The sequence below is a fragment of the Pygoscelis adeliae genome, unplaced genomic scaffold (assembly GCF_000699105.1).
Source record: "Pygoscelis adeliae isolate BGI_AS28 unplaced genomic scaffold, ASM69910v1 Scaffold88, whole genome shotgun sequence".
NCBI classification, from domain to species: Eukaryota; Metazoa; Chordata; class Aves; order Sphenisciformes; family Spheniscidae; genus Pygoscelis; species Pygoscelis adeliae.
In genome coordinates, this window is record NW_008825616.1 from 4,612,915 (window position 1) to 4,638,480 (window position 25,566).

At 42.6% G+C, this 25,566-nt stretch overlaps 1 protein-coding gene across 1 annotated transcript in view; it reads left to right on the forward strand.

Moving 5' to 3' along the window:
• The window catches only part of OXSR1 (oxidative stress responsive 1), a 109,172-nt gene extending 85,849 nt beyond the window's left edge, over window positions 1-23,323 (forward strand). The window contains exons 7-18 of the mRNA XM_009333323.1: window positions 219-320; window positions 2,972-3,105; window positions 5,247-5,295; window positions 7,603-7,668; window positions 7,917-8,039; window positions 12,790-12,825; window positions 14,480-14,635; window positions 17,183-17,256; window positions 18,217-18,269; window positions 18,685-18,753; window positions 19,672-19,736; window positions 20,662-23,323. Of these exons, the coding sequence (XP_009331598.1) occupies window positions 219-320; window positions 2,972-3,105; window positions 5,247-5,295; window positions 7,603-7,668; window positions 7,917-8,039; window positions 12,790-12,825; window positions 14,480-14,635; window positions 17,183-17,256; window positions 18,217-18,269; window positions 18,685-18,753; window positions 19,672-19,736; window positions 20,662-20,736 (1,002 nt within the window). The 3' untranslated portion in view covers window positions 20,737-23,323. The remainder of the gene's footprint in view (window positions 1-218; window positions 321-2,971; window positions 3,106-5,246; window positions 5,296-7,602; window positions 7,669-7,916; window positions 8,040-12,789; window positions 12,826-14,479; window positions 14,636-17,182; window positions 17,257-18,216; window positions 18,270-18,684; window positions 18,754-19,671; window positions 19,737-20,661) is intronic.
• Window positions 23,324-25,566: the final 2,243 nt, after the last annotated feature.

Genomic DNA, 25,566 nt, shown 5'->3' on the forward strand with positions numbered 1-25,566 from the left:
CAGACTGTGACTTTTAAAACACCTCCTCAAAGGTATAAGGAGCTGGGGGGAGAGGAGGGAGAAAGTGTTCTTTCCATCTCTTTAACACTATAGTGCTGGTCTTTCCAAATTTGAGGGGAAAGGAAGGAAAGGGTGAAAGGATGTGTAATAGGCTAAGGAAGGGGATTGTAGTCTAAGATAGCAAGAGGCACATGCTAACATCCTCTAATATTTTTCAGGTCAGAGGATATGATTTCAAGGCAGACATCTGGAGCTTTGGGATCACTGCTATCGAACTGGCTACAGGGGCAGCTCCGTACCATAAATACCCACCGATGAAGGTGAGCAGGTCTCCAGATACTTGTGCAAGATAAAGGATCAGTGTGTTCTGTGGGTGTTTCCAAGAATTTGGCCAGCATGCTTCGCTGAAGAGTTTGTCTTCTCAACTTGCACTTGTGGGTCACAATGTTCTTAGATTTATCTGAAGTCACCTTTTAAAAATATGCCACTTAATCAGCAGTGTTTGAAACTGTGCACAGTTCTTACTTAGATCCTGACTCTCACCAGGGTCACCATTCTTGAGAAGAGTGCTGTGTGTTTTAATCCTGGAGCCTCTGAAGGCAGCAGATGTTTTTAGGGCTATAAATAATCATTCAGAAAATGTTATCTGGCATCCAGTGACACTGGGACGGCGAGCCATTCTTTCTCTTGCACTGATAATCCTTCTTGATACCTCTCAGAAATCCTGTTACCAGTTATCCAAAAGAACATCTTATTTTGTTTAATGCCAACACAGTCTTGTCAATCACTGAACTAGGGTAGGGCATTTCTGGAAAGTACTACATCAGTATGAAATAGCGTGGTATTGGCAATATGAATATTTTATTGAAGTTGAGGTGGAGGAAACGTTCTTGTTTTAACACTGACGCTTCAAAAATCTTTTCTAAATATCTTGAACTTTGGATTGCTATGTAGTTTGGTTAACTTTCCCTATTTTCTGACTCTTGAACAGGAGCTGCTTCTAACATGCTTTTCTTTCAGGGAATCTACATCTTAAAGTTAACAGAGTTAACCCTATCAGTTGAGGTCTGAAGCATCCTGTCCTTCTACTGAGCTTTGGTATCGTCTTCCTTAGCCCCTTTGAGATCTGATGGGGCCCTATCTCAGCCATGAAACTTTTAGTCTCTTCTGCATTTCCCACCCTCTTGAAGGCCACTTTTCTTCTACTCCTGGGATGCATGCTCCCTCAAATTGAACAGGAGAGGGTGGAGAGCCCTTTCTAACTTTATGGTTAGACTACTTACCTGGGATATGAGGTCTGTGGGTGCCAAGTCCCTCAATTGCAGGCATACTGTGGAGCAAGTTTTCCTTTTCTGAGTCTTTTAACTGCTGGAGTGCTATGCAAGGTGGGTGTCACCTCTTTAGGACCTGGGTGCATCTCCACCTCTCAATTACAATAGCATTTGGGAATCCAATAGCTCCTAACTCATTAAATAACAGGGACATCTGTGTATCGCTTTAAATGTCAGGACTTTGCACTGGTTTAACTCTCGTAGAACAGCATTAATTTTAAGATTTGTGTCATCTCTGTGCAGGGACTGTTGAGTAGCTGAGTGGTTTAGAAATGCCATTAAAGTTCGTACCATATCAGTGATTGTGGCAGAGCAGCAAGGAGTTCAGGGAAACGTGTTGCTGATTTAGCTGTTGCTGTTTTCATTGATACTTCCTTCTGTGCTGCCATTATTGGTAGCATTTTGCAGTAGCTTCTGCAAGCTGTACTTCTGTATTGTGTTTTGAATGCATGGGTTGTAGCTTTGAATACAAAGATTGCATATTTAGTATGGTGTGTTGTCATACGGTAGATAGCATTATGAGTCTCCAATTCTATTAGGTCTGGGTTCCAGTTGTGTGGCCTGCAAGACGACTTCTGTGTTTCATTTACTGAATGTAATTGTATTTCATTGCAGATTAATTTTGTTACGCAGCAAAATGACCCATGCATTAAGTGACTCTCCAAGGAGAGGGGGGAAAAAAGCAGGGAGTTCTGTCATGGACTGTACAATTTCAGCTAGATTGATGGGCTCTTGCTGCCCTAAGCAATATAGCTGTTGAAAGCTATTTAAATGTGCTATGTGCTGCTTCCTTTTCTAAAAATATTCATCTGTATGTATGTGACAAGTGAAAATGGAAATGAGTGATTTTCTTCCTTTCCTTCGGAATATGAGTGATGTGAAGGAAATAATCAGTTTGGCTCGATGGGTGCTTGTGTGAGAAATGTCTTCACCTGCTGTCGCATTGGTATACGGAAGTGAACTCTCGTATTTTTTTATGTTGCCCTTCTGCTTTTACATTAATTTCTAGCGAAGAAATACCTGTAGGGAGATCTAAACAGAGCCTTTGAATCAAATGCCTTGCACAGCTGCTTCTCAAATGAGGAAGACTGGTAGAAGTTCTGCTATGCTTACACCTTTAATCACACCAAACGGGCCTGAAAGCACATCCCAACCTTGTGTTTGGCCCACAGACTGCACTGTGGGCCAGGAGACGTGATGGAAAACATTAGCATAGGTTGTTGGGTATAAATTAGCCTGGCTTCTCAAGGAAAGGAGGTGGAGGTAACGCTCTCTAGATCCTATTGTATGAGTCTTGAACCTCTTAGCTGACAGTCAGAATTTGCAGAGGTGTAAAGGTTTTGAAAATAATTGTTTCTACAAAGTTAGTGAATGTGGAAAGCAGAGGGAAGAGGGAGACCCTGTAATTGCCTTGAGGAAAAGGTAGGTGAGTTTTTGCTGTCTGGTGAGTGCGAGGAGACAGTCTAAACCCTAAAACTTCACCCTGAGCTGAGGCTGCCCTCAGAGAGCCATTGTAATGAAACAGTCCTTGTTGACTCAGATGCTTGATGAAAATGCTTGTTGCAAATACAGTGTTCCCAAGATCTGTCTCAAACAAAGGCCAAGAAAAATCTCATTGCCAATAGATGTAATTGTTTCAGGTTCTAATGCTGACACTACAAAATGATCCTCCATCTTTGGAAACTGGTGTGCAAGATAAGGAGATGCTGAAGAAGTATGGGAAATCATTTAGGAAGATGATTTCATCGTGCCTACAAAAAGACCCTGAAAAAAGGTAAGAACAGGTAACACCAAAATAAATAATTAAAAAAAAAACCCCAACCCTAAAACAAAACCACAAAACTCATTGTATTCCATATTTTTCAAAGCTGGTACGCTCTCTGCCCCTCCAGCCTTTCAGTCGCAATGAACACAGCAACCTTGCTGTGTGGCAGCAAATTCTCTTGGCTGTCCTTACTTTGAAGGCTAACTGTCTGGCATCGTGCCTGGCCAGGGCACACATCTTCTTCCATTTGGGTTAATGAGAGTGCATCCCGGTCTACTGCGTGTGTAGTGCCATTCTCCCCCTTGCCACCTCCAGCAGGTGACTGCAGTTCATGTTTTGTTCCCTGTCAAAACTGCTCTGTGTTTATAAATCAGAAATTACATGTTGGGCAATACGTGTTTACTTGCGAAGCTTCATAAATAAACTTTTAAAAATTTGCCAGTGCAAAGAAGACTTTCAGTGTAGTTTTGACTTGCTTAATTATAAGTAATATTTGGTTTGGGGGGGGAAATCAGGAAAAACACTGATAAATTTTACCAACGTATTTTCATCAATACAGACTGCTGAAGTGACCTGATGACACTTTCAGTCTTCCTTGTAACAGTAGCTTGACTACTCAGCGATGTTAGAAATACTACCAAGGGGGTGGTGCATATGTTGTGGCTCCCAGGATAGCATTATATCATTATGTTATGGCATCGTTCAAAGCTGCACGATGGTCCAGCTGTCTACAGCACTGTTTAAAACCCACAGCCTGTCACACAGGATAACTCAGACGTATTTCTGTGGAGGATAGTCATAGCATTTGCCAGTCTGTGAAGCTGTTTAAAGGAGTGTTCATCCTGCATTAAAAATAGTGTTCCTTAAAATGCAAAGGTAAAGAAACAAGCATTCCCACAGATCAGTTTTTATATCTTAGTTTTCTTTTTTTCCTTAGTAAGCAAACTAATTCTGGAAAGGAAAAAGTCCCTTCATAAAATAATAATAATAATGAAGACATTTTTTCAGTTCCCTCTTCTGACAGATTCAGGAACAAAGGCTTCTCACGCATCATGAGATGGGATCTCTCTTCTAACAAGCTTTACACTTGAAATGCTTAATGAATCCAGTGGAGTGCTTGATAAATGCTGATAGCAGGGTTTTTTCCCAGCGTGATGTTTTTTCTCCTTTCTAAAGCATATCCTGTCCCTGCAGGTTAGAATGTGTGCTGATCAGAATTAAACATAATCACTTTGAATTGTGGCATACCCCTTCTCTCTTCTAAGCACCACTAACAGCCACTGTCATCATCCTGACTGTGGGAGCAGGAGGTCGGCTCAGAAAGAGCAGCTAGCAGAATAGATATGCTTATGCATATTATATGGGTTCTCAAAGAGGAAGAATGTAGTGCAATTGCTGTTTAATTATTTTTAGGGCTCCCTTGCTATAAGGTGGATGATTTTTGTTAGAGTAGTCTGAGGTGAAATAAACCTTGTGATGAATGGCCTTTGCAAGTCACTAATTAAACTCTGTTACTATTTAAGCACAGTTTGCCGTGTGGGAAATGCTGTAAGCTGGTGCTTTCTCATGTGGGGCTGAGTCTTTAGAAAGCTCCTTCTAAACTGACCAAGGGATGTCTTTCACATTCCAGTATCTATCCTAAAATCTAACTTAAAGGGGAAAATAGTTTGTACTTGTTCCTTTTCTATTAGACAAAGGTTGATCGTCCCGCCTGTGTTTAGTAGAACTAGTTACACACATATAATCAAGTATCTCTGAAATAACTGTTACTTGCACGTGGCGAGTACTGCAGTCCTGCTGTAGACGATGATCCTTCATTTCAATTTTGAGCAAATTGTTTCTGTGGTCCTATCAAACTGGCTCTAAGAGACTCAAGTTCAGCATCAAAATGGGAGCAATTTCTGCCCCCTGCCCCCAAGTTATTCACTGCTTTTGAACAGAATAGGCTTTGATCAGAATACACTGAGTGTTTAAAAGACTGATGGTGTAAAATTTACTTGGAATACATTGACTGATTTTTAGGGGAATTGTGCAGGAGAAGACGATGCCTTTATGAGATGCCATGTTACAACAAGCTGCAGCAACCTGGAAGACGGTTGTGTTGAAAGGGAGCATTTATAATTGTCTTTTCTACATCTTTTTGTTGACAGACCAACAGCAGCAGAACTCTTAAGACACAAATTTTTCACGAAAGCAAAGGTAAGAAAACCTTTCCTAAACTGATCTGTGCAGAGGCTGTGGAAAGGACTTTTCAGAAGTATGATAGGTATGGTGACAGCTTTATTGGCATGAGTGTGGGCTGTTTCACTTAGGGCCAGCATAGCTGAGTGAGTTGAATGGGTCATTGTGAACGACCAGAATGAAACCCCTCTTCTGTACCTCCTTGTGTATGCTGCTATTAAGAGAAATTATGTAGAAATTCTTGAGCATTTAAATGTCTTTCAGTGGCTTTTGGGGTTTTTTTCTTCTCTTGTAATGGTGCCATTCTGGCTGCCTGTCCAACCATAAAGGTCTTTGTGGCAGTAAATGTAACTTATATTTTAGTAAACTCTATAATCAGTCTGTATGCAAAGCAGTGAATGAGGCCCACTGTGCGGAGGGCTACCTAAAACTATTTCACCCTGTGTTGCCTTATGGAAAGTGAAGATCCTGTGGTACAAAATAGTAGGAAACTCCCATTTCTAGCCTTGAAGTGAACTGCCAGTGAGCATTTATGTAATTACTTCCTGGAGATTAGTGCATATGCAACACGCAAGGTCTTATTGAGGGAGACAGACAGAAATAATACAAGGGAGAATTTTTATATTTCCGTGGGAATGAGGAAATGTTTTCTGTTTGCTTATTTTTTTCTGTGGCATGTTTGTGATCAAATACAGGGGTTTTATAGCAGAACACAGATTAAACTGTCAAAAAGATATGATACCTGGGATAGCACAGCAGCATCACCGATTAATCAAAGTAGTTTTCAGCTCCCAGATTAAGATGCTTAAATGGAAGTGGCCACATCTAGGTATCTGTACAGGAGCTGGATGTCCTATTAAAGTTGACAGAAATCTAAGAAGTGCAACCAAGGAAGTCTAGAGAGTGATCCAGTTTATGAAATGTAGAAGTTTGCTTTAGGGCAAGTTTAATTGATGCCTGGGCTCTTGACAGAATTAATTAGGTTTCCATTGTCCATAATGGGATTTTAGGCAACTGAATAGTTTGCATCTCTACACTGGTTGCGCACTTGGTGTCCAAAGTGACAAGATGGTTTACACATTGCTGACCTTTCTCCGTTTGGCTATGCGAGTTCTGGTTCATGTTATACTTCATTGTGTGTAAAATCTCCTTCATGCTTTCATTAAGCTGTTGCAGAGTAACATATTAGCATATGTGGTGATAGAAAATTAACATTATTGTAAATGAGGCAATACTTAAACCGGCACCCGAAGTGAAAATGTGTGCCAGTTAACACTCAGTGTTAAATTACTTTCATACATCAGCCACTGCCAAACTGACAGCTGTAACTTGAGGACAGAAGAGTCCAACTTCTGTACGTCTATATTGAACCATATATTTAGATACAGTCTGTGTTATATAAAAGTATGTTTTGGTAATGCTGAGAGCCACTTATCAGCAAGTGACAGCGTGTGTCTTGAGGCTCTCCATCCTGCGTGCAAGAAACCATCGTGGGGGAGTTCTGGGAGCACTTCATGGGCAGAGACGGCAGGGCTATCCAACCTCACTCATGTGGAGTGAAATACCCAGCCAGATCCCAGTGCTAATGCCAGGGTGCTTGCCTGGCCTGCTTCCCCTGCAGCCAGCAGTTTGGCTCTGCAGTCAAGCGGTTGGAAAATTGTATGCTCAGGAGCCCACATGTTAGCCAGTCTGGAGTAGCTTGCTGAAGAGGAAATTTAATACAGTAAAACATCACAGCAGTTTCCCAGCACTTAATCTGTTGTGATCACTGTATTTACTTCCTCTATAAACATCATACGTGCTGTACGTTTTTTCAGCCACTTTAAATCCTGCTGCCCCAGTTCCTCAGTCTTGTTACTCCAGCATAGAGGGGTTCCTGCATCCCAGCCTGCCTGACATCTGAGGTTTGCCTTTGACAGTTGGACAGGCATAAATTTAGGGGTGAGATAAAGCAAAGGGGCTGGATCCAGGTGGCATAGTATCTGCGAATGGAAGAATGCCAAACGTCTCAGCAGGGTATCAGATGCTGCAATATAATAAGTACGTTCCCCAGTAAATCAGACAGAATAGGATACAACTCCTCGATTCTTAATTCCGTATAACTTTGCATAGGGAAAGTGCCACTGTTAAATGAAAAGGTATTTAGGATGAAACATCATGTACTGTAGTCCAAAGGAAGAAAGTGGTTAATATCTTTGGGAGAATGGGGATGAAACATGTAAAACACTTTCTGCTAGAAATAGCTTAAGTTTCTTTATCAGAGACACGGAAGGAATCAAAGGGCATTTTCAGCAATGCAAATGTCTGGTATTTTTTCTTTTGCAGAATAAAGAATTTTTACAAGAGAAGATGTTGCAGAGAGCACCAACAATCACTGAAAGATCCAAAAAGGTACTGAAAACCTCCTGGGCTCTTGCTGTTACCATCGTACTAGTTTTTTATGCTTGTGTTCACATTTTTAATGATAATTACTGTAGTACAACATTTTCTAGATACAGAGCTAGACATTTCAATAAAATATTCAAGCACCCTGGCAGGTGATGCAACCTGAAGATGCTCTTGTGCTATTTCTCCTAAAAAAAATCAACTGTAGAAACTGTCTGCTTGACATATCAGTTCTCTGTCTTTGTGCTGAGCAGGTCCGGAGAGTCCCAGGTTCCAGTGGACGTCTTCATAAGACGGAAGATGGTGGCTGGGAATGGAGTGATGATGAACTAGACGAAGAGAGTGAGGAAGGCAGAGCAGCAATTTCACAGCTCAGGGTGGGTCCTCAAACTCCGATAGCTCCACTGTCTCTGTTTTTTGTTTTCTAACTGTGGTTCATCTAAACATCCCTGGGAAGCATGTGGGCTTGTTTTAAGTATGATACACAGTAAGTTATCATCCCTCCCCTCAAGCTTGTAGCTGAACCAGAGAAAGCAGACTGAAGGTTGAAGAAATAGTATTGATCTCTTTTCTGTCATCATTCTGGGGCACACCTGGTCTCATTCAGGGATGTTGAGCATAATTGGGAACATGAATTCAGATGGTCTGTTCCCAGCTCAGCATACTAATTCACCTGAGCTAGGATATTCTCTTTGTTTTTAGGGGTGCTGACTGTTTGAGATGCTTTCTTCTGGAAGTGTCAGGAGAGGTTTTGTCCTACTGCCCTCTCCAGGATAGAGCTGAAATCAATAGGGCCTGTGCTTATGGCTGATATCTGAAACACAGAGCCTGGTTCTGTTCCCTGAACTGGGGGAACAGTTCCCCTGCATTCTGTCCCCCTATTCTGTAACTGAATAGATTCAGTTACACTGAAATCTATTAGTCCTAGTAGAAAATGTTATGGCATCCCTGAAGTCACAAGGAGTGGTTGGTCTAGCACTTGAAAATCCTCCAAAAATCAACACCTCTCCCTCTCCCAACACATACACGACAAACCCCAAGCCCAGGTTAACCCCCAGAAACACAGAAGAGTAATGCATAATGATCAACTAAAAGATTACAGTAATTTTCCAGATTGCCGACTACTGGGAGGAAGACAGTGTGGATTTTGACTGTAATGGCTTGTCTGTTCCCTTTTCACTACAGCAGGTAGCTTGAAGTAGACTGTGTTTTAATCATTCTGTCATTGAACTAGTAAGACAGTGAAGGATTTTTAGAGGAAGCTTTTCAATATGAAAGGGAAAAAAAGCAGTATGGGTTTGAAGCATTTATTCCTTTACAACTTTAACTTTTCTCATTTCTCTTTCATTGGTCTTCCTTCTACTGGTGTTCTGTATAGACATTTAAATATTAAATGCAAGATTTTGCATTCTTTTAGCATCCTTTGAAATGCTTGGGTTTTTAAAGGCCACTATTGATACAGTAATTCCATACTTTGTGGCAACAACTATTGTGTCTTTTTAAAGAGCTTACTATATCTAGCTTTGTATTACACAGTCAAGGAGGATCTCTTGGTACCAGGTAGATACTGGTAGTGAAATTCTTGATCCTTTATAAGCTGAAATCTTCTAAATTCCTTTTGTAGGTTAAAATATAATCAAATTTTAGGAGGGAATATTGTGAAAGACCCTAACTCTATTTCAGAGATTACTTAGAACTTGTTCTATCGTGTCTCTAAGCTCAGGATACTATGACTTAGCACTGTTTACTGTGTTTTGAGCGGTACTTATTTCATTCCTCTTATGCAGAAAAGAGCAGATTGACACACAGGTTTACAAGCTCCTTTTCAAGCCAGGTGTGTGGTTTTTTTTTTTTTAGAGCTTTGGAATATTTCCTCATACTGCTGTCTGTTCTGATCTCTCTAATTCAGGCCGTGCTTGGCCTTTACTTCTAGGTCTCCCATTCAAGAAATCTCTAGGATGGGTGTTGGAGCAGTAGATCTCAATTCAGTTACCTAAATGTCGAGGTATATTGCCATTTTGGAGGCACCCCGTGTAGATACAACGCAGAACTTTGGGAGACCTGTACCTTTCTGGAGGTCAGGAAGGGCACCATGGCATCTTAAAACTCACTACAGGTCTGCCTAGGTGTTTGAATCCTGCCCTGGGTGTCTTTCCTGTGCACAGCTTTTGAGTCTTTTTCTTCAGCCCAAAGATGAAAGGATAAGAACGCCTGTGCACCTCTTGCATTTGATCCCTTTTCAAGCAGTCTTAAGACTTGTATTTAAACTGCCAGTGTTTGCCACAAATACGGTGGTGTTGTTGAGGACTAGTGTTAATCCTGTGTTTTGGCCATATTTCAAACACAGGGTGTAAATTTCACCTGCTTGTAATCCCTCTGCAATTTTAACTAAGTTGTAAGATAGAATAACTTATATTAACTAGGTGTTAACCTTCTATTCCTGCCCATGGCAGAGGGGGTGGACTAGATGGATCTTTAAAGGTCCTTTCCAACCCAAACCATTCTGTGATTGCGACTGTACCTGTGTTTTATTGCTGTCAGTCTTAAAGTAAAAGAATGGCTTGCAGATTGACTTAATTTGCTAAAATACTCAGTATTATCCTGCACAAAAACTTCTACATAAATGTAAAGTGTATTTTTAGCTCGTCTCCACTTTACAGAAAAAATAAGGTGAATTTAATATGTACAAATGTGTATTTTACAAGTCTCTTGCTAGGACTGCACCTGAAAGCAGACAAATATTTATTACAAACAACCAGAAATATCTGCCCAATTCATTGAATAAGCTGACTTGCTGGCTCAACATTATCTTTTAGATGTAAAGACTTACTGAACTTCTTTGCTCTTGGTATTTAAAACCTTGAATTCGAATTAGAGCAATTGTGTTATGTGGGCTCTTAAATCATTTGCTTCCGTTACTCACTAAATCTGTGCAGTGGCACGCAGTGTGGTCACATTTCACTGGTTACTCACATCATCTGATTACACAAGAAAAAGTAAGTTAGAACTAATACATGTCAGCACATCCCCAAAGTCATCCTATTTGTGCCTTAATTAGGTAAACATCTTTTAATGTTTGTCCTGTTTCCTTTCTGTCTGTTCATGTTCTTTCTTGGTTTACCTCTGCCATTTATCTGGGTTAGTTGTTAGCTGTGGGGCAGGGCCAGTGTTTCCATGCTTGTCTGTACAGTGTCCAGCACACTGCGATCTTTCAGACAAGCTCCTTTTGAGTTATTCCTTGAGGCATCTGGGTACCCTTGGATATGAGCTTTGTGCCTGAAAGAACAGGGCTGCAGCCACGGCCTGCAGATGTGGAGCATGGCTGTTTATCTCTGGGAGCAACGCCACGTTTTTCATCTTGCCTGGTAACTGTCAAGTGAAGGCTCAACATACTGAGATGGATTTACCTTTCCAGCTGCATGACTTTTTTCCTGACACTGTCTGCACATAGTCACCGTGAAGGAACTGTTCCTTCTCCTCCTGTCCAGAGGGTTTTTTGCAACTTGCTGTTCTGAGAATAAGAGCTTTTACTCTCTCTCGTGAGAGGCCTCTGGGTCATATATTACAAATTGCTCTGATCGGCTGTTGTGGTTTAACCCCAGCCGGCAACTAAGCACCACACAGCTGCTCGCTAACTCCCCCCGGGTGGGATGGGGGAGAGAATTGGAAGAGTAAAAGTGAGAAAACTCATGGGCTGAGGTAAAGACAGTTTAATAGGTAAAGCAAAACAAGGCATTCATTCACTAGTTCCCATGGGCAGGCAGGTGTTCAGCCATCCCCAGGAAAGCAGGGCTCCATCACGCGTAACGGTGACTTGGGAAGACAAACGCCATCACTCCGAACATCCCCCTCTTCCTCCTTCTCCCCCAGCTTTATATGCTGAGCACGACGTCATATGGTGCCCGGCTGTGTCCCCTCCCAACGTGTCGTGCACCCCCAGCCTGCTCGCTGGTGGGGCGGTGTGAGAGGCAGAAAAGGCCTTGACTGTGTGTCAGCACTGCTCAGCAGTAACGAAAACATCCCTGTGTTATCAACACTGTTTCCAGCACAGATCCAAAACACAGCCCCACACTAGCTACTGGGAAGAAAATTATCCCAGCCAAAGCCAGCACATCGGCAGCGGTTAAGTTAGTGGCATTGGTTGGTGCATAAACTGGCTCAAGTTAAGACAGTGGCATGATGGGACTTACGTTCTTCTGTCAAACTTCTACTGTCCTAATCACAACCTGTCTTTTATACCATTGTGTGGAGAAGGAATATCTATTTTATTAATCCCAGCATGGATCAAGCCATCCTACCTGTCTATCTCCACATGGTAACTGGTCCTGTTAGAAGTCAAAGCTGCAGACTCTGTTAATTGCAGGGCTTTCCAGGAGTACTTGCAACTCCTTCGGGCTCATGTGAAATAGCTAATGCGTGTTATCTTTGTTTTACTGATAAGCAAAGATTGGTTGCATTGCTTTGACTGCACTTTCCCCTCCATTCCACTGATCTCTGATTCACTCCTGAACTTGTATACAGCTGTCAGTTTTCTGCATTCTCTCACGGAGAGCATAGCATAATGCAGAGTCCAAGGGCAAGGAGAGCAGGCAAGAGATTTCTTTCTATAAAGCAGCACAAGTAAGGCTGACTTCCCTCTTCCCCCCCAAGGTTTTGTATGGTTTAAGCAAGTTGATTTGCAAACTACTTGCCTAAGTATATGAAGGAGTTTTGTTTCCTAGCAGAATTCTGCAAGGCTTGTGTGGCTTATCTTTTTCTGCAAGACTTAGGTAGCTTAAAATGGATTTTGCCATACTGGTGCACAAGTGATTTGATCCAATCTGAGTGATCTTCAAGAGTACCGGATTTTGCTAATGGTTAACAATGCTAGCAGCTTAGGTATTGTATGCCACTGCGTAAATATCAATTGCAAGTCCTGGAACATGACTATATGTTTCTGGGTATTATGATATGCTGTAGCTTGCCAGCAAATTGTGTGGCTTCCCTTTTATTACGCATCTTAATACATATACGTAATTTGAAAACAATTATGTAGATTTCATATGTTCAGTGTGGTTCAGAAGAGTCCTTCTAGTCATTAAGTCTAATTTTTGTCAAGGCAGTGACAGCTTTTTCTTTGTTTTTCAGTCTCCCAGAGTGAAAGAACCTGTACAGAATTCCGAGGTAAGTTATAATTGCAAATGACTTCCCGAAATGATGACTCCTAGTTATTGCTGTTGCTGCAAGGAACACGCTTTTATTAGCCTTTGAAAACAATATTGTGTGAAGTAGAAGCTAGTATCTAGCTGAGCTCTGCTTGAAAACCTCTCTATAAAAGGAATCATTAGCTGTGCAACTCCAAGAGGTCTTTCTGAGTTAAGTTTGGTGTGTATCTTTCCAACTTTACTTGCTATGGCAAATATCTGTTTGTTGTAAGATAATGCATTGGTCACAAGAACAACCTAAGCAAAACAACTGTGTTCTGATTTCCTCTTTAAAAAAAAAAACCAAACAACAAAACACAACTTTAAAATGTCTGTTTTGCATAGTCTAATACACTGGTTTGGAACTTATGCTCAGAATTGTGAAATAAATCTGTGGTAGCCTTTAATAGCAAACTTCAATTACAATTTATAATCTGCCTCCAGTTCTGTCCTGTGTTTCTTATATTAGGAATATTAGTATATCTTATCTTTCAATGATAGAGACTGCTTATCTTCTAGAGACTGTACTATGTCTTTCTTTTCCCTACCTGTGTGGAAAGATAAACAGGGCTGTCTCCTAGAAATTAGTCTTGGGTTAGGCTGTCCTGTTCTTCCTTCGTCTGTTTCCAAAGGTTGATTATAAAGGGAGATCTTAAGAAAGACTACAGTTCTGCCACTGTAATTTGACATAAACTCTAAATTCAAAGAAAATGCTGAAAACCAGAATCCCTTTAGGATGAATTTCCCCATTGTGATACGTCCCTTAATATATATTGTGGTTTGGAGGTCTGCTGCCCAGGTTTTCAATATTCAAGGTCATTTATATTTCCTACAACTTAGCGGAGTAAGTTGGAGGGCACACTGAAGAAGTGCCATCCAGTTTACAGTTCTTTGGCTACCATGCCAAAATCAGTTTCTCTGTTCTGAATAACACAAGAAGTAAAAGAGGTTAAACTCTCATTTAGCTCTTTTCCTCCACCCCCAAATTAATTGCATATGATTTTTTTTGCAAGGGACTAACTTAGTAAATCCAATCCTAAACAGTCTTGTCTTGAGCTTAAGTTCTTCAAAACACACTAAATTCACTTTTCAGTTGAATATCCGGATTGCTCTCTGACATTTGTTTTACGAATGGCTAAATTGTTGATAGTTATAATGCTTTGCTAGGCTGTGTTCTCTGAAAGGAACTACAAGTCAAAGCAGCGTTGCTCTGCTCTGACTGCATGGCTACTTGGAAATATAAGTAGGACTCGGATTCTGAGAAGGGCAGAAACTAAAGGGATAGGGTGCTCTCGTCCAAGCTAGGATATGATCTGTGTGCATCCAGCCTTGCTAGCTGCAGTGTGTAATTTTTGTCCAGGATCCACAGTCATGCTGCTATCTTGGTTTCTTATCCTTCTTTACTGGTGAGTAAAACTTGAAAATATCAGGCCAGAAGGGGTCCCTGGACATGAGCAAACATTGAACCCCTTGAACACCAACTTGGGATCGGTGTTAGTGTCCTAGAGGCCTAGGAATGCCCTTGGCATTGGACTTCTCTCAGATATGCAGCAAAAAAGCACTTTTTGGAAAGCTGGGGCTTGAGTCAGAACTCTTGAGTTCCTTTTCTCATTAAAACACCATTTTGCTTGCAGTTATTCCCATCAGCTGAGCCGCCAGGTCCTTCACTCAATGCTCCAGCACAGGCACCTACTCAACTACCTCAGGCTACAGGACAAGTACCTGCACAACCTCAAACTGCTGTACCTCCACCTAGTCAGGCTCCTCCAGCAGCCCCAGCAGCAGCCCAGGTAAAATCAGAAACCCTTCATACCAGCTTTCAGCTTTGCACTTTGCCGTTCTGTTCAAGACGTGCTAAAATGATCTAAAGCCGTGGAAGTTGCTTGTCTGGAGTTGCATTAGTGCTGCTGCTTATGCAGAAGTGACAGCTGGCCTGGTGGCTTGCAAAAGGAAGACAGTCAATGTGGGCACAGCAGTTTTTCATTCTTGTTCTGTGGGCGAGCAGTGACTTTTTATGCTGTTCAGGGAGTGGACTCTGTTTGGCTTGAGGCAAGGTTAAAGGTAAGAGAAAAGGAGAGTCTCACTTAAGTAGTAGCTGCTTGTTCCTGGTGTTTAAGGTTCAGAACAAACAGGCTCTGACTGTGTGTCTCAGCAGCACTGGCATCTGTGGGATAAAAGTGGAGAGAAAAGTGAGAGGAAGAAACTAGAACATGCAAGTTCTCGAGGCTTCAAAAGAGAGACAGGAGGCCTGGGTTAAATCTGTCCTTGTAGTAGTCAAAAATTGTGGAGAAACTCCATCTTTGGGAAGCTCTGAACCTTGTGGTGCTTTCAAACACTTCCATTTCAAGCAGAGAGGGGATAATGGACCTTTGAGGGGAAGTACAGGGAGTGTGAAAGCTTGACAAGTCCATGTTTAATTCTTAGCTACATCACCCCAAAGTGTAGGATATAGGTCAGATAGGCAGCCAGAGCAAAGTCAGGAAAGAGCTCTGACTTGTGTTAAAAAGAGAAAAATGGCCAACCCAAATCATTACTGAGGTACTTGGAACATGTCTTGTGGTTTTCTGGAGTAAAGCACTGCAGAGTTTGCCAGACTCCTGAATGATGGCACCTCTTTTTTATAAAAGACACGAATGTTCATATTTGTTGGTGGGGAGAGGCTGTCACTGTTGGATGGGGCCAAGCTAGCATCACCCTTTGGCAGACCCAAGGGCAAGAGGCTTGGCAGTGTTGGTCAGAAAAACAACTCTTAGTCTTACTCCTTCCTAGAAATCTTTCATTATTTTTATTTTAAAGAACATAGAAAGATATGTATATCACTTCACTGCAGTCAGCTCATGTTCCTGTTTACAAAACCGTTAAAGACAGCGCATTAGTCATTAAACAAAAATAGTGGAGTCGGGGTCTGACATATTCTTGGCTACATTAAAAGTAGCTTTAATACTTAAATCAAACCCCTTCAAATCTCTTGAAAAAGGGCCAGTGTTTAATCCCTGAATTTTATGCAGCAGTTGAAACACCAGCAGCAGTGAAGGCCAGGACTCTGGTAAATTGAAGTAGCAGTGTTGGCCTCAGTGGAAGTATTCCGATTTGCACTAGCAGAGTATCTTGCTCCCTGCCACTTGTTGGTAGCTTGTCCTAAGGTGAACTTCATACCTTTGTGTCAGTGTGTTCTTCTTTATGGCTCCTTTTTGTCAATATGTTCTTCTTTACAGATCTTTTTATCAGTGTGTTCTTTACAGATCTTTCTATTAGTGTGTTCTTCTTTATAGCTCTCCTGGTTCTTGTAGCTCACTGGTTATTGTTTTGCAGACCTCTGGGCTTCTCTATGGGCCCTTCTTTGTTTTCATTGACCTAGTAAAGCTTTCAGCTTCAACAGAAACAAGATTGTGATCAGAAGCCCTGAGCTGCATTGCTGGCACAAGAGCAGCAACAGATGGAGTAAAATACTAGTCTTAAACAAAGGGTTATTTTTTTCTGTAATGAAAAAGCAAGTGATCTAGATGAAAAAACTTGGTCAAGACTTCTATGCTTAAATTATCAGCCTAGTGTTGTGTCTGTCTTGTTACTGCAGATTTAAAATCCCTGGCTCAGCATGTGCAGTACAGATGACTTGCGCAGTGGAAGAGTGACCGACCCTTCTCTGTTTTGTTTGGGGTTTTTTGGTGGAGATTGATTAACAATCATCCCTTTACTGGAAGTATCACAAGTGCTATAAAGATGGACACCTCCTGGATCTTTCCTACTGGAAATCTACTGCTGACCAATATAAAATGCTTTGATTACAGGTTCCGATAATTACTCAGAAGTAATTTAGAAGTGAAAATAAGCAGCTATTAAATTGCTACTAGATGCTCTTAAAGCCTTTGATTTCACAAAAATGTAACTGAGAGTATATGCTAATCTGCCAATTAAATTATTTCCTAGGTACTCTTCACAATTGTATCAGGTTTTTAGATCAAATGTTTGGGGCAGGGATTAAAACACAGGAGGTCTTGAAGCTGTCATGAATGCCCCAAAACCTTAAGTTTTGATGCAAAGCAAGCAGTCTCTTTACATTTAGCACTTCTTCTGAAGTCTCCTGCCATTGTGGCATTTCTCAAAGCTGTGTAGCTTTTACTCTTTTCAAGACAATTGCAGAGAGAACCTCCTGGGTTACTATTTAAGCGCGAAGTTCTCCTGTTTCATTAGTCTGTCGTCTTTTTCACTGTAGTGTCATGATTCCAATGATGAATTAAACTTTTATTCGTATTTGTAGTTGATCAAGGTTATCTCTAGTTTTAAAACCAGAGAAAGGAAGTGTTAATCTGCTTTAAAATGATGTAATCCTATTGCAGGGCCCACCTGCCCCTGCTGCAGCTCCGGTACAGGAAGATACGAAAGTCCCCATCAGCCTTGTACTAAGGTTAAGGTAAGGACACAAAACTGACCTGTTCTGTCAAAGTGAGCCTTTGTAGAGAGGGACACTGGAAGACTTCTGTAGTGCATCTTGCCATCTGCCTTTTAATTAAAAGGGTGGTGGTTATATGTTGTTTGTCAGCTTGGATTTCATCCACTCTTCTGAAACTGGGACCCAGAAAAGCAGTTTATCTCATCCACTTCTTCAGTTTGGCAAGAGTTGTAGATTGAAAGAGGTTTTGATATTTGTATAAATATTCCTAAACTCTAACGGGGTGGGAAGGAAGGAATTAGCCGGGTTCTCTAAAGGGAGGATCAGGGATCCAGGGGTTCTAGCCGTGTGCTGGATCACCTGACTATTCAGGCACAACTTCAGACTTCAGCCAGTTCTGAGAGTGAAGAGCTTTTACCCAATTCAAGGCATGGATTCTGGTCTCTGTCCCTAGAAATAGGCAGAAAAAGGATTGTAAGCGCATTCTACTGTCATTACACATATTGACGTTTCTCATTTAAGGAACCTGCCTCTCATCTCTGTAGGCATCTTGGTTGTTGATAGGCATTGGACTGGGAGTTCTGAGCATCACCTCCCAGTCATTCCTGGACAGTTGCGTAATGTGTGTACATCTGCAGTCAGTGAGTGCTTCCTTCCTCTGAAGGATGTGCTCCAAGGATATATCTGCTGACAGATGAGTTGCTGAGACAGTGGAACAACGTGGCGTTATACCAGAGAGGTGGCACTCGCTTATTCTGGACTTCAGCCCGCTCAGGCTCTGTCAGGTTGAGAGGCGGAGTGTGCCGAGAGCCCTGCTTCCAGATGCACACCCAAGTGATTCGTTTCTGCCCTATGAGGGGGAAGGGTGCAATGAATTCACTTCTCTTCACAGACTGATTATTCAATGACAGCACTTTCTTTTGGGCACCGATCAGTGCAATGAAACGGTCTCTTCTATATAAAATTCTCTTCTTTCCACAGGAATTCAAAAAAAGAGCTCAATGATATTCGATTTGAATTTACCCCAGGGAGAGGTGAGCTGGTGGGAAATTCCAGTGTGTGAAGGTGGTTTTGGTGAAGGGGAAGTTTTGTGTTCGGTGATGTGCAGTTGTGTGTATGGAAACCCCGTATGACTGTCTGTCCACAGTGCCTTCCTAAAGGGCTTGCCTTATGGTTGGGCTTGGAGCACTGCTGTTGAGAAGACCCTTCTTGTAAAACTGTTTATGGATATGACTGAAGTGCAGCCCTTCGATGAATTCCAACTCAGAGTTTGACAGCATAGCTCAGAGCTGTCTGACTGCACCTGGTGTACACCCTAATACCCATCTTGTGTAAACAACACTTCTGCTGTTTGGTTTGTACAAGATCCGTTAGGTTTCTATGTGATGCCTTCATCAGCTGGACAATTTCTGTTATGTGGTGACTGGCCCTTGGGTTTCTCCCCAACAGATACTGCTGACGGTGTGTCTCAAGAACTCATTTCAGCAGGTCTTGTTGATGGCAGAGATCTGGTAATAGGTAATTACGTATTATTTTTTCTGCTCTAACCATTTCAGTCATTTTTTGTGTGTTTAAAATGACCTAATTAGTGGGTACTAGGAGAGTTTGCTGTGGCCTTGGTTTTCTACCCCAATGGCTCTACAAAACTGCTGTTAATTCTGGTGGCAGTTCTGTGCCAGTACATTTAGGCAACCCCCAGTCCACAAGAATAGGATCTAGTTGGAAACATTATGAAGCAAGTGTTCCTTGTAATGCAAAATGAAGGCTAATCGATGCATTAGCTAAATCATTATCATCTGACATATATGCTTTGCCAAATTGCTGCACAAGCCTGTACTGCTCACAGGTCCTGTGCAAGAGAGGTCTGGGACTGGAATCAGCCAGGCTTTTTTGTTTTAAGTAGGGCTGGGGAAGGAAGTATGAAGTGCACATGCACTAGGGCAGCAGTGCATGGTGCTGCACTTCAAGTGAGCGTGAACAGCTAGATGAACAGCTACCTCTAGCAACAGTTTGTTAAATAAATGTGTCCTTCTGTGCAGCAGGTGAGACTTCTAAACTGTCAGTGGTGCCTGTATATTTCAACTACAGCAAACAAAACTGTTCCTTATACACAGGTGGCAACATCTGGAAAGGCTGCTAGTGCAAAATTAACTGGATTTCCAGGTGCAGTCAGGCAGTTTATTACTACTAATCCCACCACATACAGGAAAAAATAACTACCTCTGAAAAAGAAGCAGAGTAACAAATGATAGCATTTTCATGGTTTAAAGCTTTAGATTTAAATAGACTGAGTCTAATTGAGACCTAAACTTTTTCTATCATTTTAAAAAGTTCTAAGTTTGAGTAATAGAAAGAGGCCTAATTGGGAGTTTGGGATGGTTTTTCTCTAGCCTGTCCTAATATTTGCCCGTTTTCTTTGTGTGTGTGTGATTTCAGTTGCAGCTAATTTGCAGAAAATTGTGGAAGAGCCCCAAGCAAACAGATCCGTCACTTTCAAACTGGTATTTATTCCTGTTCCCTAATTGAACAAGTTGTCACTTGCAAAGAGAAGGCATTGCATATAGATGCCTGTGATGTCTACTGTAGGCATCTAGTGTATGCGCTCTAAATCCTCCCTTCTTTCCCAAAGCTTCCTACTGGTTGTCTAACAGTAGGCAATGCAGGCTCCCTGCTTGTGTCCTCTAAGCAGCGCCCATGTTAAATAACCGTGTGAGATGATGTGCTAACACAGACATTCCCGTATCCTCGCTAATAAGCATATAACAGTGTTACAAAAGGCTATTTTCTGTGCTTGGAACATACACTTGCCCAGAAAGGGCAGAAATATTTCAGGGAAGGTAAGTGGGCTAAGAAATGCTGCGGACTCCTTTCTTGGAGGAGGAGAATGGGGAGGGTCCAGATACATCGTCTCTGAGGAGGAAATGAGGATTGAAAGGAGAAAAAAAAAAAGGGGGAGGGAGGAATGGAAAAGAAGAGAGCCAAAACTAAAAGAAGGTAGGCTAGGAGAGGAGAAAGAACGGCAGATGGATCCTTCAGAGGTAGTTATAGTGGCAAAGTGAAGGTGTAACCAGTTTATTGGTAGTGAAGCAGTAAGTGCCGTTATTTTTGACTCTTTCTGTAAGGAGTTTTCACTTGTTTTGCCCCAATTAGTGCACGTAGCCCTAGTCAGAGCAGACATTGGCGAAACTTCAGTCCCAGCCCTTCCTAGCTTCCAAAAAAAAGGCAAAAAAAAAAACCAAACCAAAAAAACCCTGCTCAATTTTGACTTTGGGTAGTGCGAGCTGCTGAGTACAGTGCAAAGCTGTCCTGTGCCTGCTCCCTCCCCAGACCGTTTCTGATACACCTTGTTGTGAATATGTAGCATGGTACGTATCGGAGGGTAGAGCATGTGTGTTGCTATTTGGATCTCTGTTCCTTGTGTTCCAGGCATCTGGTGTCGAAGGCTCAGATATTCCTGATGATGGCAAACTTATAGGATTTGCACAGCTCAGCATCAGCTAAACAGTGGTCCCAGGAGATGTTTCCCAACTGAGAACCCACATGTACATATTCGTAATGCTTCTGTTAGCCTAAAAAAAACCACTACTGCCAAAGAATTGAACTACAGCCCCCTTCCTAGAAGCTTTAACATTTTCCTTAATAGGATCACAAACCTTCCTGAAATTACCGATGACGTTTACACCTTTTGTAAACAACTCTCATGTTTTTGTATCTGTCATCTCAAACATGCAGATCCAACACATCATTGCCTGCATGTTCATTTTGTTATTGCCTTACTTTAAAGAAAAATACTACTGAGTACGAAGCAGGGGGTTCCACTGCTCTGATGATCTTGCCTAAATGTTTGCTTACATGTGGTTTCATTTTTTTTCACTTGCTATTTTTGCACAAGTTTTAATACTGAACAGATCTTTTTTGTTCTTTACCTGCTTCTCCTTCCATCTGAAACACCAATGTACATGTTGTTTGGGTCACCTGGAGTGCTGAGAAATCTGCTTCTCTTCAGCTGTGTTTTTTTTAAAACTGCTGGTTTGAATGCTTGCACTTGAGAAAGCAAGCCAAGTCTTAACCCACGGGAGGGAGAGTCTTCTTCCCTTGTGTTTGTGTTTTTGAGAAGTTCCTTGACTTTGAGGTGTTAGAAGTCAGCTTCCCTTTGTAAACTGCCTTAATTTTTTTTTTTACTATTTTGGTTCTTTCCACATGAGTGCCAGGCGTGGCATGAGGGCTGAACCTTTTAATTTACGTTAAGCAGTCCTTCCTCAAAACGTCTTTCATTCTGCATCTTAGATGTAGTCTGTTCTTGAAGCAGACCAATGAGGCATTGCTGTCTGGAAACTGGTCTTTCAGATGATCGACAAAATATTTGTGGTCAGAAGGAGAGGAGATCTGTGTCACTCTGCATTTGGAAAAGATGCACTTCGAACTGTTCCTGAAACCCAGTCTGTTATGCCTGGCTGCGCGAGTCCTCCCGACGTGTTTCCCAGTCCTTTGCAAACTGGTACCCGTGGAACCATCCCTGTCGTGTTTTACAGCAATAAAGAATCGCCAGTAGAGTGGTAGTACTGGGCAAGCGGGCGCCGGGCTGTGTCCCTCCTGCACTAATCGCTTGGGTCGTCAGCCTTCTCGTCGGTCCAAGCCTCGACGTTCGATCAGGATGTCACTGAAACCCTGTCACACACGTATTTAGCTTTTATTTCTATGTGGTGTTGAATTTGAGTTTCTACATGAATAATATAAATTATACTCTGAGTTTGATAAGAGACACTTGTAATGCAATATGTGAATAATAAATGGTGTTGATTTTTTTTTTTCTTCCTACTGTTTCACAGTTGGCCTTTGTAACTGCTATTGGCTCTGGAGTGTTTTCTACACAGAAATTGTAAGCCTGTAATTTAACACGCAGATGGAAACGTGTTTGGTTTCCATCAGTCACAAACAATGCAGAAATAGAGTGTTAAAGCGAAATGACTGAGTTCAATTAGGACTTTTTTTTATTTCCAAGTCTTCAGATGAACAATCTGTATTTATATATTGTTCTCTATGAGCAGCTGTTGAAGCTTCCTGAATTGTGTACATTCTTTTTATACCGCCCTTGTTGCTGTTAGCCTCTAGGTGGATACTGGGTCTGTCCCTGTGGGCTATTTGCAGCCCCATGGCTGGTGAGTGTGAAGGGGAGGGAGAGGAGAAAGAGGGCTTGGGAGCAAGAGCATCCCAGGGTGCTGAACGGATGCTCTCAAGAGCCCAGGAAGCGGGTGCCTGATACTAGGGAGTTGGTGGTGGCTGGGTTTGGCCAAGGGTGTGCATGCACGTTTGTGTGGCACCTCTGGCACTTTCTCCTGTTGTCTGACACTAAGCACTCCCTACGGCTTTCCCCATCGAGCTTCTTGGCTTGGGAAGAGCAGGCTGGCATCTCGATTTCCCTGTCACCCTGTGGTCAATGTGGCTGTATTGGAAACCCTTAGGATACGGAGGCAAGGTAGTCTTGGTACAGTATTATTTTCCCTTCTGCCTGCATGCCATGGGGACCTTGTTCATTTGTGTACTGGTGCTGAGAAAGGTAGGACTCAAACTGCTCAAGCGGAACAATGCAGCATCTATTTATTAAGTTATTCCCCACCTTACCAAAGCCAGGACTTAAAGAGCTTGAGCTCACACTAACCCAAGGCTCCCTGGTTCTTTAATGGAGAAACAAGTAAGGAAGAAACTGATGGGTTTTGCTCTATAGATCTCCAGATGTTTTGGGTAGGGATGCAAAATATTTACTTGGGCTATTACAGTGCTAGACAACTGTCTCTTCTGATGTTGTTCCAGTAAGTGCCAATGCTGTTCATAATTGTTTTCCAGTGTCATTAAGGATTTGGTTTTTGTGCAAATTTCTGATCTGAACCTGGAAACAGGTGGTAATTTTAAGTTAGTTCCTACTTTTAAGGACAATGCTCTGTTAATGAAAACGGATCCTCTTCACAACTTTGGTGTATTGTAGATTATAATGAAAGATGTAAATTATTCAGGCTTTTTTCCTTTTTTGGAGTTTGTATTTTACTGCATGTCTCTAATTTTTAATCAATAAAGAACAAATTGTCCATTGCCACGTGTTTGGTGTGTGGTTTATGTGTCTTTGGGTTGGATGGTGTATCTTGGGGAGGGGGCTTATCTGAGTGGTGTCTGCAACCCCTGGGGCACTTCTGCTTGGGGTGCTGGGAGGTTCGGCAAACCCCAGGAAGACTCGGTGAGGAAGGGGTGGCGATGCTTTGCAGGAGTTGTGTGCAGAAATGGAGCAAGGATGGCACTTAGGGTTGTACCATGAGGGCTTGTCTCCAGTTGAGAGGTTTGCTCCAAGCTCTGCATGACCTGTGCAGCTGGGGGTTTATACCTAGAGAAGTGTTGGGAGCCTGAACATGCTCCTTTCCACCTCCACAATACTTGTTCTTTCTGAATTTGAAGCTTCAGGGCAGATCTGATCCCATAGGCGCCTCTGGGGTCTCTCCCTTATGTTTGTAGTGGAGCCAGGACTTCACGAAAATGCACTAATGGTGAGGGGCAGAGCCCAGGCATGTCCCCATCTCTCGTCATCCTGACAACTCTTGGCTCTAGCTGGGTCGTTCCTCTCTGTAAGCACCAGTATCCCCCGCTGTGGCATACTTGTGCCAGCAGTCATGCTTTGGGCTGCGAGAGCAAGGAGGTGCCCGAAGTGAAAGGTCTTGTCCAAGTCTGCAGGGGACAAGACTGTTGGTAAACCTCTTGCCACGAGATTGAAAACACTGCTGTGACCTGGCACTGAGCCACCACCATGGTCATGGCAGTAGGTTTGTCACAGCAAATGCTGCAATTCCATGTCAGTTAAATGGAGTGGGCATCTGGACAGCTTTCCCCCAGTCATGGTCATCTTTTAACAGTGACCTTGGTCACAACCTTTTAGTGTTACCTAATGTCATGCAAAAGAGAAGTGCCTGTGTGCAGGCAGACTACCTGACTCCTTATTGGAAAGCCAACTCTGTAGCACCGCACTGGAGAAACCCTCCAGTCTACTAGAAAATCCTAAGGACCTGGAGGTGTTGGTCAACAGCCGGCTGAACATGAGCCGGCAGTGTGCCCAGGTGGCCAAGAAGGCCAACGGCATCCTGGCCTGTATCAGAAATCGTGTGGCCAGCAGGAGTAGGGAAGTGGTTGTGCCCCTGTACTCGGCCCTGGTGCGGCCGCACCTCAAATACTGTGTTCAGTTTTGGGCCCCTCACTACAAGAAGGACATTGAGGTGCTGGGGTGTGTCCAGAGAAGGGCAACGAGGCTGGTGAAGGGCCTGGAGCGCAAGTCTTCTGAGGAGCGGCTGAGGGCACTGGGGTTGTTTAGCCTGGAGAAAAGGAGGCTGAGGGGAGACCTCATCGCTCTCTACAACTACCTGAAAGGAGGTTGTAGCGAGGTGGGTGTTGGTCTCTTCTCCCAAGTAACTGGCGAAAGGACGAGAGGAAACGGCCTCAAGTTGCGCCAGGGGAGGTTTAGATTGGACGTGAGGAAAAATGTCTTTACTGAAAGAGTGGTGAAACATTGGAACAGGCTGCCCAGGGAAGTGGTGGAGTCCCCATCCCTGGAAGTATTTAAAAGACGTGTAGATGAGGCGCTTAGGGACATGGTTTAGTGGGCATGGTGGTGTTGGGTTGACGGTTGGACTCGATGATCTTGGAGGTCTTTTCCAACCTTAATGATTCTATGATTCTATGATTCTTCCTTCACATCCTTCAATATTTCTTGCCCATCTTCACGAAGGAAGGAAATTTTCAGAAATGAAGGGAAACGTTACCTGAAAAGTGAAAAACCCTAGTATTTCTCACTGGAGGTCCTTTTGGAAACTTTTCCCTAATATATGGCTTCTGTTCCCAAGGTGCTCTGTTCATTCAAACTCTGATGGCTTTGTTGACGCGATTTACCCAGAGCTTAGCGGGGTTTTGTCTGAGCGAGGTCATGGTGTCTCCGTTAAGAGAAGCAGAAGGGGTCTTCCTTCTCAGAGTGTGGGAACGGAGAAGTTTCACTAAAGCTTCAGGGACTGTTGAGGGCAAGGTGTCTGTCTTCTGGGAGGAGATAGGGATGGTCCAGTTGTAGGCATGTTCCCCAGGCCTTTTGGCTGGAGCACGCCCATATGTGTTTACTTAACAATATGCATGTTCTTGCTTAAAAACAAACAACCCCCACCAAAACAAAAAAAAGTGGTGGTCTCGGATGGTGGCACTTTCTAAGCTGCCTCTTCCATTCACTCTCCTTTCTAAGGCTCTTGGGCTTAGTTTGCCATTTTCTGGCTCTTTATTTCTCTTAAGGTGTTCCTCTTTACTCGCAGACCC